Source organism: Danio rerio, chromosome 14, assembly GCF_052040795.2.
Source record: "Danio rerio strain M-AB ecotype USA chromosome 14, GRCz13ab, whole genome shotgun sequence".
Classification (NCBI taxonomy): domain Eukaryota; kingdom Metazoa; phylum Chordata; class Actinopteri; order Cypriniformes; family Danionidae; genus Danio; species Danio rerio.
Window position 1 is genome coordinate 47,852,501 of NC_141034.1, and position 19,097 is coordinate 47,871,597.

General features: G+C 35.7%; 2 protein-coding genes across 2 annotated transcripts in view; both read right to left on the reverse strand.

Moving 5' to 3' along the window:
* Positions 1 to 1,536, reverse strand: part of LOC141377471 (uncharacterized) — a 370,516-nt gene extending 368,980 nt beyond the window's left edge. The window contains exon 1 of the transcript XR_015507899.1: positions 1,449 to 1,536. The gene's annotated coding sequence lies outside the window, so the exon portion shown is untranslated. The remainder of the gene's footprint in view (positions 1 to 1,448) is intronic.
* A 1,932-nt stretch (positions 1,537 to 3,468) lies between these two features.
* Positions 3,469 to 12,137, reverse strand: eif4ea (eukaryotic translation initiation factor 4ea). Its single transcript, NM_131733.1, is given in 8 exon segments — positions 3,469 to 4,227; positions 4,301 to 4,430; positions 6,435 to 6,574; positions 7,432 to 7,545; positions 7,631 to 7,694; positions 8,544 to 8,639; positions 8,737 to 8,837; positions 12,120 to 12,137. Coding segments are annotated over 7 exon segments (648 nt in total). The 3' UTR covers positions 3,469 to 4,227; positions 4,301 to 4,315.
* Between the last annotated feature and the right edge of the window lie 6,960 nt (positions 12,138 to 19,097).

A 19,097-nucleotide genomic window follows, 5' to 3' on the forward strand; every position in this document is an offset into this window, starting at 1 on the left:
TGATTACTGAAATTATTGATAAAATGTGCATTATTTGTCAGTGTTATTTTACAAGATTTAAATTTAAGATCTTTTTTTTCGTCCTGTTTTTGACAATTGACTACAATTGTTGAAATAAAGCCATAAACAAATTTTATTTAAATTTTAATTAAAGCAATTTTAAGGACCTGTTTGTTTTCAAGTTCTTTCCAGTCCTTGAATCCATATGTCTGAATTTGAAGTACTTAGAAGTAGGGGAGAGTGGGGACACTTTGCATTTCCTTCAGTTTCTCAGAGACTGTTTTTTTTTTTTTTGTGGAAATCCAAAGTTTTAATATAATAAACCCACATCTATTGGACACCCACCCACATTGCTATAATATGTGTACATATGACATTATATGTCGAATTTAAACTTAAATAGACAAAGTCAAACTTTGCAACTGAACCCAGAGCAGTCGGACGGTTGCAACAACCCACAGGCACAGTTGCAACATTTATTAAAATTTATTAATAACAAACTCTAAAGCATCAGTTTAGATTTTATTTGGATTTTTGGGTAAACTGACTAAATGTACATTGGTTAAATTGTTTAATGTGTTAAACTGGCCATATAAACAGACTATTAAAAGAACAAGCAACATCCAATTATCAGGCCTAAAAACAAAAATACATGTTTTTACTGACAATCTAGACTGAACCTTTACTAAACTACTTCTTTAAACTTTGAAATGCAATAATTATTCAAATAATTCCTTTTCAAATTAAATTGCATTGAAACTGATCAAATTAAAATAGTACATTGTTAATACGGCAAACTTTTAAATACATTTTGTAATTAGGGACACTTGCAACATGTCTCAACTCTGTCAACCATGATTAAACTGTGCTAGGGAGATACTCTAGCTTTAATGCTTGATAACTATACACATTTAAAGCTAAGAAAACAGTGATTTAAATTAAACAAATGAATAAAGTTTCACAAAAGCAGATTAGACAATATGATACATTTTCTGAACATTAAAAATTGTGTTTGTAGCTAAAAATGAGTTTTATTCTCAAGAAATGGTCACATATGGCTGATTTCTCTCAAGAGAATGAAGGGTCTAACTGAAAATATAGCATGAATATCACTCTAGCTCATTCCTGAATTGAAAAAGTATTGCTGCACTGTCTTTATGTCAAATACTTTTCATTTATTCAACATTATGAAATCGTACCAACAACAACAACAACCAAATATAACTGTATATTATACATTTAAAATAACAGGGATCTTTACATTATACGAAGTGCAATATTTTAACAAAAACGCGACTATTGCCGTTCAATGTAATGATGAATGTCGATTAGAAAAATGAATAACCTTATAATTATCAAAATAGACCTAAGCTTGTTAGTCAAACACACGTTTTGCACATATACTCTTAAATTAACATTAAAGTTGTGAACTTCATATCTTCTCTTACCTGTTTCAAACAATGGTTTCAACACTCAGCTGTTTGCTATTTCAGAGGTGACTTGTCTAACTGCCTCTGATTGGCTACTGCGTTGATTAGCTCAACAGAACGTGAATGATTGGTTATACGCTTATCCAGCTGCAGACCCGCAGACCCATTCACGTTTCAGTCAAACACACGATCTAGGCAGTCCTCTTCTAATTTCTCCTTTATTCACATAACCACACACACAAAGAAAACATAATAATGTAATGTTTAATGTAATATGTTTAACTATCAATTAATTACGGGGTTGTTGACAGTGGTCTTTTTAAAATTACTGTATAAATGTGTTGCCCTCACCCGGAGGAGGGCGGCGTTTGTTAGAATATTAGCATTAGAATATATTTAAATAATATTATAAAATAAATAGAGTGCTAAATCCTTGTGCAATATGCAGGATGTTTTTCTGAATGTTTCTGGTACTAGTTTTATTGTATAATTCCATACGGTTGAATTGTTTAATTAATTTTTATGGTCATTTATTTTTTTTTATCGAGAAATTAAGCCTTGTGCAACATAAAGGGCAAATATTTATGCCTATATGTTAATAGTTTATTAATAGTTTAATCTGTTAATAGTTTAATGGCTGGGAAAACTATTAAACGACATAAACGGCTGGTTTTTTTTTTTAGAATTAGTACAAAAAGGTACGCTACAAGATTGATTACTCGTCTCCGCCGTTGCATTTTACTTCAACCGGAACAAAGTTTTCCCAACTTCTGCTCCCGATCGCCATTTTGTGAAATAGGCCTGTAGAGCGTCTTGTCATACTTGGTTTTGAGGTAAATTAAAAAAAGCAAACAATAATGTGTCACATTAAAAAAAATTACTATAGTTAATAATTTAAAATTAATATAGTTATAAACTGATAAACTACTTTATATATATATATTTTTTTTTCCATAATAATTTGTTTATATTACTATATATGTTGCAACTATAATTACCACACATTATCAGTACTTTATGGTTTAAAAATACCCTACAACAATATAAAAACAATATATTACAAACTAAATATTTCCCAAATTATGTTTAACAGGGTAAATAAACTTTCACAATATGTCTGATAATAGTTTTTCTTGTGGAGAAAGTCTTATTTGCTTTATTTCGGCAAGAATAAAAGCAGTTATAAAATTTTTAAACACCATTTTAAGGACAAAATTATTAGCACCTTTAAGCAATTTTTTTTTGATAGTCTACAGAACCATCATTATACAATAACTTGCCTTATTACCCTAACCTGCCTAGTTGACCTAAGAAACCTAGTTAAGCCTTTAAATATCACTTTAAGCTGTATAGAAGGGTCTTGAAAAATATATAGTAAAATATTATTAACTGTCATCATGGCAAAGAAGATAAAAAAAAATTATTAGAAATTAGTTATTAAAACTATCATGTTTAGAAATTGTTGAAAAAACTTCTCCGTTAAACAGAAATTGAGGAAAAAAATAAACAAGAGGCGAATAATTCTGACATCAACTGTAAATATATCTTTATATTACTATAGTATTTAAAATGTGCAGCACAGGATTTTTGAATTTATTTGTGTTTGCTGTCTAATACAAGCTATTTCTGTTTAGTAGAGCATATTAATTGCAGTAAATAACTGAACTTAATTATGCAGTTTTATTGATCACTTAATCAGAATTGGATTGAAGTTGCTTCGATGTAAAAATAAAAAATAGCTTAGATGTAGCTAAGCTACTTTTGCCATCTAATTTAGCTTACTACATTTCCCAGGCGGTAGCTTTTAGTGTAGTTAAGCTACATTTTACATAGAGTAACTAATAGTTTAGCTCACTACATTTCCCAAGCTTGCCCAACACTGCAACAGAGAAGTCTTTTGCATCTCAACTAATGTATCTCGTTTGAAGGATGTTTAAATATTTGTATTAAATAAAGAAAACACTGAGGAAGATATTCACTTTTTGGAGTGTAAATATCCTAATGGAACAAGAAAATGTTTTCCACATCTCAAGAATCTCAGAGAGGATTATTTATTTATCATAAACATAAGCATTTCAGAGGCTCTTACTAGTTATAGACAATGCACTGTACAATTTATTTACAGTCAGTTTTTTTCCATACATTTTCATAAGCACCCATGTTCAAGAAAGGAGTTATGTTTCGTATTACAAAGAAATCCAGCTACTTTGTGAAAAAAGGAGATCCGTTGTCTCAATACTGCCTTAAACACTTGACATGAGGAATGTGGAACAAGACTGCAAAAATACACATTTATACAACAGTCTTTGCAACAGAGCCAACCTTTGACATTCTCAAGCTGCAATACGAGATAGTGTGATTAGAAATAGCATGATCAGGTTACCGTCGAAATCACTTAAACACTAAATCCAAAGCAGAAATTAGTGCACCGAGTAAAAAAATAAATAAATTACACTTAAGATTTAATAACTGCAACACAACATAAAAAAGTCAAACGGAATATGAAAGAAAAACATTCATAAATTGAATCGAACGCACTCCCCCAATCCCCACTAGCAAAAACGATTTGTTAATAGTACGTTGACAATTAAAAAAAGAACGTGGCTTTGTTTTTTATACACTGTACAGTTTTGTAAATACGATATTCCTCTGAATAATCTTCAAATCTCAAGGCCTTTAATTTCCTAGTGTTTCCCTCACAGAATCCTGTGGAAAGGTCAGATCCTGCTTGTCTGTTTATATGTCACTGTTGATGAAGATCTGGATTTGATATAGATTCAGACTGTTGATGCAGCATCTGAAATTAAATCACGGCATGAGTAATCGATGTAAAGATATGAAAATGTTAAAGGAATGATAAAAATACCTACTGTTTAAAAGGCTCCTTAAACAACAAACTTGTTCTTGGTGGTGGAACCACTTTTGGTGGCCGTGTCCGCATGTGACTGGTATCCAATGATGACCTTTGGTGGCACACCTAATCTTTCTTTGTACACACGCCTGTTAAGGAGGAAAAGACAAAATGTAGACACTTAGGCTACGTTCACACTGCTAGGTTTAGTGCTCAAATCAGATTTTTTTTTTTGTGTATGGCTGTTGACGATGCTCTTATAAATGTGGCCAATTTCAGATTTGCAGGGTGAACAGATCCTAAAGTGACCCGCTTGCGCAAAAGTACATTACAGACAGCACAAAATGTCTAATTATGCACTTGTGATACTGTATGAAGTAAGCACGTTGTCAGACCATGCTTATATGATTATTGCCCTTTTCACAGACAACCATGGTGTGTTTCATGAACCGTAAATGATTGTTCTGCTACTACTAATGTGTATTCTGCCATTTGAAATCTAAAACAAGTCACTTGTGATTGAAATCACTGATCGTTTGTGATTTATGACAACAGCGGTGCACGTTTGTATGACCACCGGTGCAGTGAACTCATCAAGGGTTAATGAACAGAGTAAGACTAAACTGTAAAGGCGGAGTTGTTTTATCTCCATTTGCAGTTATTTAATTTTACTTCATTATAAACAGTAGACACGTGCAGAAGGGGGGTTTGGATGCTCGAGCACCTGCCCTTTTTTCTCTCGGAGAGAAAGTTCATCCTCCTTTGCACACAGAGTCCCTATTTGCAACACCCACGATGCTCTTCAGCTTCACGATCAACCCGCGCCTCAATCGTTAACAAACACCAGTTTTGCCTCCAAAATCTTTTTCAAAAAAACAACAAGCTTTCTGTGGTGCAGTAAACGCCCTGTGTGCCGTTCTACGATGCTGCTGAGGAGTACAGGATGTTTGCAGCACAGAATAATGACGCATGTTGCTCGAAGATTATGTAAAAGTCACAAGAAATCCGACATAACCGTTCACACTGCAGTCGCATTGCAAAACATCAGATCTGTGTCTAATTTAAGACTACATATGAAAGTGGCACAGATCTGACCTGAAAAGATCAGATTCCATGCGTTTGGGTTGTTCACACTGTCATTACCTGAGTAACATGAGGGGGAAAAAATCTAATTCGAGCCACATTTGGCTCAGTGTGAACGTAGCCTTATAGACAAAGTCAAGGCATAATCTGCATGACTAATAACCAAAAATAGTTGACAAGTAGTAGCTTTTTTTTCCCCAGAGATGGGTTTCGACTGGAAGGGCATGCGCTGCGTAAAAGCTTGCTGGATAAGTAGGCGGTTCATTCCGCTGTGGCGACCCGAATTAATAAAGGGACTAAGCCAAAAAGAAAATGAACCTGAAAACCTGAAAAAATATGCAGCTAAGTCACAAAATCTGTCGCAATTCAGTTTGCAAAAAATTCTAACTGCATTTCGTTTCCTCTCACTCCACAAATCCTTACAATTTAACCTTTTTAAATCAGCAACAACCTAAATGTTTGGATTGGTGGCTTGATGTTATTTATTTATTCCCACATCAGCAACGTATGGTTAATTCATGGCAAAATGGATATAGATAGAAAATATTACATGATAAAAACTAATTCATATTACAACAAAAGTGACTCAGACAAATATTTAGAATATAAATAAATAAAATTCACACAAAAATATATTCAAAGTTAAATATGATTTTTCAGTTCAATTTTTGATAAATAATTTAACACTCTGCTTGGTGTTACCTTTTTGGAAAATATCTATCACAGTACTTTCCTTATAAAAATGTTGTCTAATGGTATTTAAACTTTCACATTCCAACAAAATATGTTTCATGGTAAGAGTAAATACAAATGAGTCAACTTAGAATGTCCAATTTGACATGTAGTATTGACAGTTTGTTCATGCCTGGTCTAACAAATTAGAATTTGCAAAGTGTTTTTCATTTATTTTCATGTAAGGTGTCTTGATGTTAAATGCATTATTTAGAATATCTATAATATTTCATATGATTGGAAAAATTTCACAACAGTATGTACAAATAATAACATTTAATTTTAGCATTAAAAAAATCATTTCAGTTTCATGTACAGTATAAAAGTGTAATGTTTACCCTATGTGTACGATGGCATCTTTGTTCTCGTAGTCTGTCGTCCATATTGCGATTTTGTCTCCCTTTGTTCGGATGTTAACGACAGCACCACAGACATCATCACTGTGGTCATCAAACGCTTCTCCAACAAGGCACAAAAGCTAAAATAATAAATGAGAAAGAACATTCTTTAGTCTATATATAAACACACACGTATATGTTCTAATATTACATTTGAATATTTGAGCTCATAAAAAGGAAATTAGGTATACTGAGAATAACGTTGTTTTAATCAAGTGATTAGTGATTGTTAAGCTATTTTAGTCAATATTTAAAGTGGATCAAATCTTTTACATTGAAATAGAATATCAATATTTGGTAATAAAACAAAAAAATTTAATTTTATCAAAAAAATCTAATTTATTATTATTTAATAATTATAAGCGATGTAGGAACATTTATTGTGATTAATCGCATCAAAAATACACGTTTGTTTTAACATGTCATATGTGTGAATTTTATATATTTATTATGTATATTTGATAGAAACAAAGCTCTACAAAACATTTTTATTACATGGATATTTAAATTTATACACAATTAGTATCATATACACATTTTATATGGAAATATAAATACACATTTTCTCAAATATATGCATGCCTGTGTGTATTTATATGTACATAATAAACGTACACAGTACACACCTAAATCAAAACAAACTTTTATTTTGGATGAGATTCATTTTTGCTCACCACTAATAATCATACAACAACAGGATTTTGGATCCACTTCAAATGCTGACTACTGTATATATTCACGATTAGCCTATGCCTCATATCCTGTTTTTATTGGTTGAAAATATAAAATGTGTAAGGTTCACTCATATTACAGTCAACGACATAACAAAATACGAAAAGATATTTAAAATTCATAATAAAACTTTTTCAGTAACTATTGGTGATTTTAGCACAGTGAAATCAGCAGCTAATATGGACTAGGGAGAATTTGGACTTACTGTTTCCAGCCAGAAGCGGTCCAGGTCAGCTCTGCGCTGCTGTTTGGAGAGGGTGATCAGCCAGCGGCCACCCCGCTTGTTTCTCTCATCTTCCCACATGGGCTCAATGCCATCCTATCACAAAAACACAAGAGCACAGACTCATTTTCATGGATTCAACAAAACTATCATACAGTTATTCTGCTTTATCATGTCTTACCTTGAAAAGGGAGTAATCACATCCTGACATTAAGTTACTTGATAACTGAATGTGATTGTATAACCTGAAAATATAACAGCAATACTTGTTAATGGCTTGTTGTAAGATACAACAATTTACAAATCTGAAGTCTTAGGGTTAAAAAAAATAAAATAAAAATAGAGAGAAAATCCACATTAAAGTTGCTCAAATTTGATTATCGAGACGGAAATGCATATTACTAAGCAAAAATTAAGTTTGAATAGATTTACAGACATACATTTACAAATCTTTATACAAAATTCTCCTGATTTTTGCCATAGAAATGACTCGTAGTGTAATTTTTGGCCATTCCAAAAAACTATACCCTTACAACAGAAGACTGATTTTGTTGTCCAGGGACTCACACAGACATAAATGTATTTTTATTATGATTTTTAAGTCACTGTTTTGTGCATTGGTTGTACTAAAATAGGATAACAGCTTTTAACAATGGAAAAAAACAATATTGTTCCCATATTGTACATTATTGCAGGGTCATATTCTCAGGCATTCTCTGTCTAAAATGTTTTTGTTTATAAAGCCTTTGCTTCCAGAGTTTTCTATTGGCCAGTCAGAAATACTTCACCATTATCACCAGGATTCATTTTAAAGGTACAATTCACTCTTGAGGGGATGTAAATAGTGAGTAAATTAAAATTTTTGGGTAAACTATCCATTTATGGTAGATTGGAGTCTAATTTCTGTTAAATACTTACAATATACAATATTTGTTGTGGTAGGCTATGAGCTTTAATAACATATACATTTATAAACTTATAACAGACTTAAAAAAGAAAACATAAAACGCAACAGATGGTCTTTTTTATCATATGTTTTAATATTATCAATCATGTTATTTGAGTTGCTTCAATTGTGTCAAGTTAATACTTACGCCCAGAAGTCCTCCACGGTGTCAAACTTTGAGATGAGACGGAGATTAGCTTGCCATGTTTTGCTTTTGTCATTTTTAAAGAACCAAAGAGCCCATCTGAGGAAAAAAAAGGGGGGGGCACGATAACTCCTCTAGATATTTTGCCATCGTATCACATCAAAATACATAAAACATGTGGCCTGGGTGGCATTACCTGTTCTGCAGTGGATGTTTAATGTAATCTTCAAGACTCACGATCTGTTGCTCATTTTCCTCATTTTTTTCTTCTGAATTTGATGGATTTGTTGAAGTTTCCTACAGAAATAGAAAACAACAACTGTTATATTAACAAAATATGCATCTAAAGCTCTGCATACTGAATGAGAGACTTTTATGGGAAAATAATCCATATTTTGCCATTTTAAAAACTATTGTAAAAAGCAATATTTTAAGTCCCCATAACATTTTTTTTCATTTGTTGAATTACTGACAAACTGTTTCACATTCAATATTTTTACCAATATTTTTTACTATTTTCATGCCTGCCATGAGTGGAAATAAATACTATAATGAAATGTGAATGGAAATAAATTAGAAGACTCAGTTAGCTAATTAATTAACATGTTTTTATTTATTACTTATATAGTCTATGCCAGTGGTTCTCAAACTTTTTTCATCAAGTACCACCTCAGAAAAAATTGTCCCTCCAAGTACCACCATTTAACCAGTATTGAAATACAGTAGCGTAGTAGGCCTAATTAAGCAGCTACAGTTCTGCAGTTTAAAAAAAAAAAGTTTGAACATTAACACTGCTGTGCTTATGTGTAAAAAAACAAATAAATAAAATTTCAATGTTTAAATTAAAATGTAATTTTAAAAGTTAATTAAAAATGGTAGGCTACTGTTCTTAAAAAGTAAAGAAAAAACACCTGTACTTAAATGTAAAGTGTTCACCTGTAGTATAAAAGCCTGGAAATGCTGCTTGGACCTCATAAATATAGGCTATATGTCATCATATTCATATACGAGTCATTTTTTATAAATATTTAAATATCTGTTGCATGTAGATATGGCATATCGGATTACTCTGCGTACCACTAGAAGGCAGCCCGCGTACCACAGTTTGAGAACCACTGGTCTATGCAGTTTTTTGTTTTAAAATGAGAAAACGCTATTAAGAGAGCAATCAGATTTTTTTTTTTTTTTTTTTTGTATTGTTAATGACTTTCTAAACGGGTGACAAAAGCCCCCACGAGTGAGCAATGGCCCTAACAAAAAAAAAAAAAAAAATGAACAAAAAATACAAATAATGAAAATAATAAGAAAATTACTCTGGCTTTCCACTTTCAAAAGCATTCTCTTTCAGATGAAACATGTTATAATGGTATATGCATAAATATTAGAATTTATTAACAAAATCTAGTCCTAAATGAGTCGAAGAAATAAAAAAAGGACTTAAATTTTTTCAAAAGCTTTTTGGCACTAATGTAAATAACATTAAACATAAATAACTAGCATTTTCATATTGAAGCACTAGCAAAGTTTTGTCCTAGTACTAAAAACTAAGCCAGGTCAAACTCCCTGGAATGTATTATCAGGCTTAAAGTGAGCACTATTACTTACTAATACTTTTCCATTAGCTCTGCCTAATACACACTACATTACCAGACAAGGCATTGGCCGGTATATGATTCTGACGGTGTAATAACCTTGGATAAAAATATCATGGTTTCCAGGTATCACGGTATTTCGATTACTGCTTTAATTTTTTTTTCCTTTTTGAAAACAATATATTTTATTTTTTGAAAGATTTTTTACAAATCTGGAGCAGTAAACATGTCAAGATATATAATGAAAATGAATCATAGACATGAATCTTTGGATATCTTTCCAGCTTGAGAAACTGTTGTCTTCAAAAACAAACAAAAAGTAAATAAAAAATCTTACACGGTGCGGTATTACAGAAAATTTTGACAGTTTTAAAACCTTGACTTTTCCAAACCGTGGTATACCTTGAAAACGGTGATCGTCACCTGCCTAGATCACACTGTATACGCTACAAAATACTGAGGTAAAGTTGGATTTATATCCGCACATTCGTTCATTTAATACAGTCCTTGACTACTAATATAAAGTCCCCATTTAGAATTGGCAAATAATACTTTTCTGAAATTATATTAAGAAAATCCAAATATGCTAATATAAAAAACTTTTTTACCTCAATTACAAAAATATATAAAATAATCTAATTAAATAAACAGACTTATGGCACCATTTTAGTTTCAGAAACTCTGAATAACCTCAAAACAGCATTTCAACAAAATCTTGAGGGTGAATAAATAAAATGGGTATAAATACTTAAAAAAATAACAAGTAAATTTCTTTATGGGTGCTACTAGATGAATAATTTAACCTAATATGTTTTGTTCAAAAGGTTATTTAGTTAAAAAGTTCTCAAAAGCTGCTTATATACCCTAATGAAAGAAAACTGATAGAGGTTAAGTTGGTTTAAATTCACACATTTATTCATTTAGCAGTGTCTATATTGGTTACCATATTACATTGAATATTCAATCGGAATTAGCATGCACGTATGACTTCTAAACAACATTAACACTATTTAATTCACTGTGAACAATGTTGTGCTTTGATAGTTTAACTGCTGATTTCCCTATTTAGAATTTGCAAATAATACGTTTCTGAAATTATATAAAGAAAGTCCAAATATGTAAATATAAAAACAGTTTTACCTTAATTACAAAAATATATCAAATAGTCTAATTAAATAAACAGACTTATGACACCATTTTAGTTCCAGAAACTGAATAACTTCAAAACAACATTTCAACAAAATCCTGATGGTGAATAAAAAAATTGGTATAAATACTTAAAACAATAACAAGTAAATTTCTTTATGGGTGCTAGATGAATCATTTAACCTTATAAGTTCTGTTCAAAAAGTTATTTAGTTAAAAAAGTTCTCAAAAGCTGCTTATATACCCTAATGAAAGAAAACTGCCCATATTTGAAACAGAGTTTCTCCAGAGGAAGAATGAACATTAAGTTTCAACCTTCTCATTGTTATTACACTAAAACATGAATCTTTCTAAACACATAATATTAACTCACAAACTAAAGGTTATATTACAAAAATCTTTAAAAGTATACAAAGTTAACCTTTAACAATATCGCAATATGTAACGTTACTTATATTAAGTTTCATTTACTGTCCATACAGAGGCTAAAAACAAACCACATACTTTTCATTGACACATCAGCAAACTACGAGTCTAAATAACAGAGATGCTTCAACACCACGTTCAACTCTCTGAAAAAACAAGCAGCCCACAGCCCTCCATTTCAGAGAAAACATCAACTATTTCACACTTTTGAACAGTCTCCTTCAAACGCATGTGTGCGACAGTCGGGCATCAGCTCATTTGACTGTATGATGGAATATAAATCTGTCTCTACTTGAATATTTATTCAAATTAGCTTATACACAAGCCCTGGTCGACATAAAACTCGTATTACAGATTAAACCCCGCCGTTAAAGTATGTGCAGTAGTGTTTGTGAGAGCAGTTACACTAACTCACCGGTTCAGCAGTCGCCATCTTCTACAAATGTGAAGGGTCTTTCCGTGTGTGAAAACAACATTTGATTGGCTAAACTCAGGCGAACTCGTGTGCGAGCAGCGCGCGCCCGGACAGCGACACCCAGAGGACGGCAGTCTGTTTATGACTGCCAAAAATGTCTATGGGAATTTAATAATAATGATAATAATAATAATAATTAAAAAACTTTATTTAAAAAAATATTATTTCGAGGTGCTTCACAGATATTTAATCAATGATACCAAAACTCTTTTACAAACTACTCTTTTTTTTATTATTATTCTTTTTAAAACTACTTTTATTAAATTATCATCTTGCTTCGGACACAAAAATACATTTGTAACGAATTGTAGAACATTGAATTGACCTGAAGCATTGCCCAAAAATTTAGAAGAATGTTATAAATGGAAAAAAATCATTTAAACACGTAATATGAGCTTTATTTAGATTTTGTAATTACAAAAACTTTTATTATTTGTCTCATTCATTCATTAATTTCCTTTTCGACTTAGTCACTAGATTAATCTGGGGTCGCCACAGCGGAATAAACTGCCAACTTATCCAGTATGTTTTATGCAGCGGATGTCCTTTCAGCTGCAACCCATCTCTGGGAAACTTCCAAATCACACTCATACACGATGGACAATTTAGCCTACACAATTCACCTGTACTGCATGTCTTTGGACTGTGGGTGAAACCGGAGCACCCGAAGGGAACCCACGCGAACGCAGGGAGAACATGCTTCTTTACACAGAAACAGAAACAGCGACATTTTTGTTGTGAGGCGACAATTTGTCTCACATTAAATGAAATAATTTACTTGGTTTAATGTTTTTAAGAGTCATATTGTCAACATTGGCATTATTTTACTGTATTATCTTTGAATGTTCAATATTAACTATAGCCTATTTTATTTGGCAAATATATACTTTTAGTCATTAATTTATTTTGTGGCAGATTCATATTACTTTTAGTTTTAAGAATCACTACAAATCATACATTTTGGTTTTCATTTGTTTAGGCAACTTGGACAATTTGATGTTAAGAATCAAAACTTTCACAAACATTGACAATCTTACTAAAATCAATTCATTACAACCAAATAATCAAACGTGGTTATAAGTATCATTGACAAACTAGTTGAACTGACTTTTCTAATAAACATTTTACATAATAAAACAGACAATAAATACGATCTTATTGTTCAAACCTTCAAAATAATTATATCAAGCCATTTACACTGCAAAGGTTTATTGTGAAAAAAATTAACTAAAATCACAAAATAAATTTGTAACAATTGTAGAACATCAAATTGACCTGAATTAATGCCAGAAAAAAAAAAAAAATGTGAAGCTTAATTTTTGAGGAAAAATAAATTTAAAAATCTCAATTTGACATTTATTTAGCTTTGTTTTCCATACCAAAATCTTTTTTTGAATCTTTTCTAAAGAAGGGGGGAGAATGGGTTAATACTTTTCTTTATGTGTTTAAATGTTCATGTTTATATCTTTATATCTTGATCTATTTTAGTTAACATTGATTAATTGTGACTGTTTGGGGTTTAATGGTTTTTAAATACTAAACTGGAGAACATGTACTGATGTTTATACTTACCTTTCAATTAGGGTATGTTGGTCTGTGTTAAGGGGGTGGGGCTTCACCTTTAAAAGGCAGCCTCAAACAACAATTCGGGGTCAGTTCACCTGGCGAGCGAGCGAGCTACTGTGGTGCCGTAAGCGATCTGTGACTTGTATATTTTTATTGTGATTGTACATATATCATTTTGTTTGTTGTTTATTTGTTCTTTTATTTTTGTTTGTTTTGCTACTTTGCTGGGTTTTGGGTTTCACTCTCGTACACTGTAAATAAACCATCACTTTACACGTTATATCAGCGAGTTGTGCCATCATTTAGAGGTTTTCTCATTTTTTTATATCCTTTGAGAACCCACTACGAGCCTTCCTGGCTCGTAAACCTCACATTTGGTGTCAGAAGTGAGATGGCAACTCGCAAGACGTCTACGAGAGGCAGGAAGCCTAAAGCGGGGCTTCGTTCACAGACTGGAGCCCTTAGCAAGGAGGATGGGGCATGGGTTGCAGCTGAGTCTACGGAGACGGAGTTGGAGGAGGAACTTCCTCTCGTTCGACCCAAGTCCACATCACCGCAAGTCACAAAACCTGTTTCTTCTCCTGAAGCAAAGACTTCATCTACTGGAGGTGGGATGTATGCATTAATGAGGGACTTTCTTGACTCACAAGCAGAGCGGGAGCAGCGTTACCTAACGGAGCTACAGAGCTTTAAAGAGTCAATTCTGCAAGCGGTCCGGCCAGCTGAGGGGTCGAGTGAAACAGAGAGTCCACGATTGGGGTTGCCAACGCCAACAGCACAACGACCCCCATCTTTCCAGAGAGATCGAGACTCGCCTACTGACCTGAGGTATGGCAGCCAGCCAATAATGCGAACAGAGCCGAAGTTACCAGTCTTCCAGCAAGGGGAGGACATAGAGAACTTCCTGCGTCGGTTCGAACGACTAGCCAAAACCTGGAGGTGGCCAAAGGAGGAGTGGAGTTTCCGCTTGGTGCCACTGTTGACTGGGCAGGCACCTGAGGCGTACTTAGCCATGGACGAGGACCAAGCTGAGGTATATGAGGACCTGAGGGAGGCGTTGTTAGCAAAGTTCAACATCTCACCTGAAACCTACCGTCAGCGGTTCCGGGCTATGTCTACTCCAGCAGGAGAGTCTACTGAAAGTTATAATCGGCTGCGAACCCTTTACCGGCGTTGGGTGAAACCTGACAGTCATTCCAAAGAGGAAATTGGTGAGACGATTGTCTTGGAGCAGTTACTCCGGGTCCTACCACATGAGGTGCGGATGTGGGTAAAGGAACACGAGCCAACAACAGGACTTGAGGCTGCAAAACTGGCACAGCAATATATTAATGCTCACCGAGGCATTCAGCGTTCTCAACCACTTAAAGGTACTGTTAAAAACTTTGTTGGTAATCGCACTGAACCTGTTCCAGCACAGAACACTGACACTGGGAAGGGGTTGGTGTGCTTTCACTGCCAGCAGCCAGGGCACAAAGCTCTTGTGTGTCCTGTGCGTAAAGGTAAACTGACTGGATTTTGTTATGTTCCAAGGGAAGGGGACAGTGACAATATTACAGCTCACAAAGTGCAGTATGTGAAAGCTTCTGTGAATGGACATAATGTAAATGCCATGTTGGACACTGGTAGCTCAATGTCATTGATAAAGCGGAGTCATGTCACACATGTGCCTTATTCAACTATGGTGAATGTACAATGCGTTCACGGGGATGTAAAATCGTATCCACAAATTGAAGTGAATGTGGGGGTACAAGACCAATTGTATTTACTAAATGTTGCAGTTGTCGATGACCTACCTGCTGATATGATTTTGGGAAGAGATATACCAGTGTTAAGTGAACTGTTAAACATGAACTGTGATACAAAATTGCCTATAAATGTTGCACTGTCGTGTCCGGTGGTAACACGGGCCCAAACAAAAACAGGTCTGCAGCCATTGCCTGACTTCCATGATAGTCTGTTGCAAGACCAAAGGCCCCAAAAAAACACGCCGTCAAAAGCGGCTGGAAAAAGGGCTTGGTACTCCAGCCCCAGAAACACAAACTGAGGGTCTGGAAACTCATAGTTGGGAAATCCCAAAGGACATTGCTAGCCTGCAGAGGGCTGATAAAACATTGACTGGGTTATTTGTTAAGGCCAATGAGGACAAAATGGACTTATGTGGGGAGAAGTATGTTATAATTAATGATGTTTTGTACATGCAAACCTCTGAATCCACACGTTTGGTTGTCCCTACATGTTGTCGTCAGGTGGTTCTGTCTGTAGCACATAACATACCGTGGGCAGGGCACCTTGCATTCCAAAAGACATATGCACGCATTAGTTCACGTTTCATATGGCCTTCCATGTATACTGATGTACAGAGTTATTGCACCACATGCCCCACCTGTCAAAAGACAAGCACTGTGCGTCACCAGGGTAAGGCCCCATTACTTCCTTTGCCTGTAATCTCTGTGCCGTTTCAGCGCATCGCGATGGATATCGTGGGCCCACTGGAGAGGAGTACATCTGGACATCAGTACATTCTGGTCATCAGTGACTATGCCACCAGGTACCCTGAGGCTTTCCCTCTGCGATCCATCACCACCGCCAAGGTAATCAATGCCCTAATACAGCTGTTCTCTAGAGTAGGAATACCCAATGAAATACTTACAGACCAAGGAACCAACTTTACTTACCGACTGATGAAGATGATGCATCGTCAACTGGGCATCACTGCAATCAAAACTACCCCATACCACCCACAGACAGACGGATTAGTAGAGCGGTTCAATCAAACACTGAAGAACATGCTTCGCAAGTTTGTGTCAGAGACTGGGAAGGACTGGGATAAATGGCTACCGTTTCTGATGTTTGCCTACAGGGAGGTGCCTCAAGCTTCGACGGGATTTTCTCCATTTGAGCTCCTGTATGGATGGCGGGTTCAAGGACCACTGGATCTCCTTCGAAAGAACTGGGAGACCACTTCGTCTGATGAGGTGACGGAGAAGGCAAAAGGTATTGTGCAATACGTCCTTGAGATGAGAGACCGTCTGGAGACCTACAGAGAGAAGGCCCAAGAGAACCTCAAGAAGGCCCAGAAGACACAGAAACTGTGGTACGACCAGAATGCCCGAACTCGTGAGCTGCTGCCAGGACAGAAGGTTTTGTTACTGCTTCCCACCTCGACGAATCAACTACTGGTGAAGTGGCAAGGGCCCTATACAGTACTTCGAAGACTGGGACCAGTAACATATGAAGTTCATCACCCTGATAAAGGCAAAGAAAAGCAAACGTATCACATTAATCTATTGAAGGAGTGGAAGGAGCCACCTAACAAGGAGACATCGTTGCTGATCAGGAAAGTGGAGGAGGTAGAGGAGGAGGATCTACTGGAGCAAAGAGGTGCAGAGCCGGCACAAACCACAGGAGTGGGGCTAAATCATCTGGAGGAATCCTGATGAACCAGTATTCTGGGTTATTTCGTCAAAGGCCTGGACGAACGAACCTGGTGGAGCACCGAATCCAACTTGTTAATCAAATCCCCTCAAGACAGCGACCATACAGGGTTCCTGAAAGTCTGGTAAAACCACTCAAGAAAGAAATTGAGACGATGATCGAGCTGGGAGTGATTGAGCCCTCAACGAGTGAATGGAGTAGCCCAGTCGTCATCGTTCCAAAAAAGGATGGTACCCTGCGGATATGCATCGACTTCCGGAAACTGAATGCACAGTCAAGGTTTGATGCGTATCCAATGCCACGTTTAGATGATTTGCTTGAGAGGATTGGCCAAGCAAAATATCTTACCACTCTGGACTTGTGTAAAGGCTACTGGCAAGTGCCCTTGGAAGAAAAGTCCAGACAGTATACAGCATTCTGTACACCCATGGGATTATACCACTTTAAGGTTCTACCTTTTGGGCTTCATGGGGCACCAGCTACTTTCCAGCGGCTAATGGATCAAGTACTAAGGGGATGTGAAGAGTGGTCTGCAGCCTACCTCGATGATGTAGTAATCTACAGCTCGTCCTGGGAAGATCATCTGCAACACCTAAAACAGACCCTAGACAAAATTCAAGCAGCAGGTTTGACCCTCAATGTCAGCAAGTGTGAGTGGGTGAGGGCACAAACCAATTACCTGGGATATCGCCTAGGAAACAGAGAGTTGCGTCCTCAAGTGGATAAGGTGGAAGCAGTACAACACAGTCCAAGGCCAACAACACGGAAGGAAGTTCGGTCATTTCTTGGTTTGGTGGGTTGGTATCGGAGGTTCCTCCCTGACTTTTCAACCACTGCAGCCCCCTTAACCAACTTGCTGTGCAAACAAGCTAAGAATCCAATTCAGTGGACACAAGATTGTGAAAAGGCATTCACAACTTTAAAGAGACAATTATGTTCAGAACCTGTACTCAAGAGTCCAGACTTTACCCAGCCATTTACCGTCCAAGTGGATGCTTCTGCAGTAGGTGTCGGGGCAGTCCTCATGCAGGAAGATGCAGGACAAGAAAGACCGGTGGCATATATTAGCAGGAAGCTACTTCCACGAGAAACCCGGTATTCCACCGTGGAGAAAGAAGGACTGGCAATAAAGTGGGCATTGGAAAGTCTCCGGTACTACTTGTTGGGCCGAGAATTTACATTAGAGACAGACCACAGAGCACTAACCTGGATTCACAGCATGAAAGACCATAATGCCAGAGTAACCAGGTGGTATCTGTCTCTACAGCCATACCAGTTCGAGGTTGTCCATCGACCAGGATCCCAGAACAGGACAGCCGACTACCTTTCGAGGTACCCGAATGGCAGCCGGCTTGGAGAGGGGAAAGGTGGTGTGATGAGGTGACTTGTCCCTGGCTGACAAACAGTGCTCAACATTCAAACATAATTCACTTACCAAAATTATCCAGAAAAGCTTGAGGCGATTCGGGTGCACACGTCCGCCATCAGCTCATTGGTTTTCACACACACACAAACGCATCCACAAACGCATTTCTTCATCGCCATCCATAACGCACGCTATAGTCACAAATACACGCATATACACATGTTGTCTGAGTGTTTAATGTTTTTGGTTTGTCCGTATCTAAGTGTTTTCAGTTATTGTTTGTTTAATTTTTACCGGTTGTTTGGTTTCCATGTTTCTCCTTCATCCTGTCTTCATTTTTTTAATATCCTTTGAGAACCCACTACGAGCCTTCCTGGCTCGTAAACCTCACAGTAAAACATCAAATTGACCTGAATTAATGCCAGAAAAAAAAAATGTGAAGCTTAATTTTTGAGGAAAAATAAATTTAAAAATCTCAATTTGACATTTATTTAGCTTTGTTTTCCATACCAAAATCTTTTTGAATGTGTTTTATATTAAATAAAATA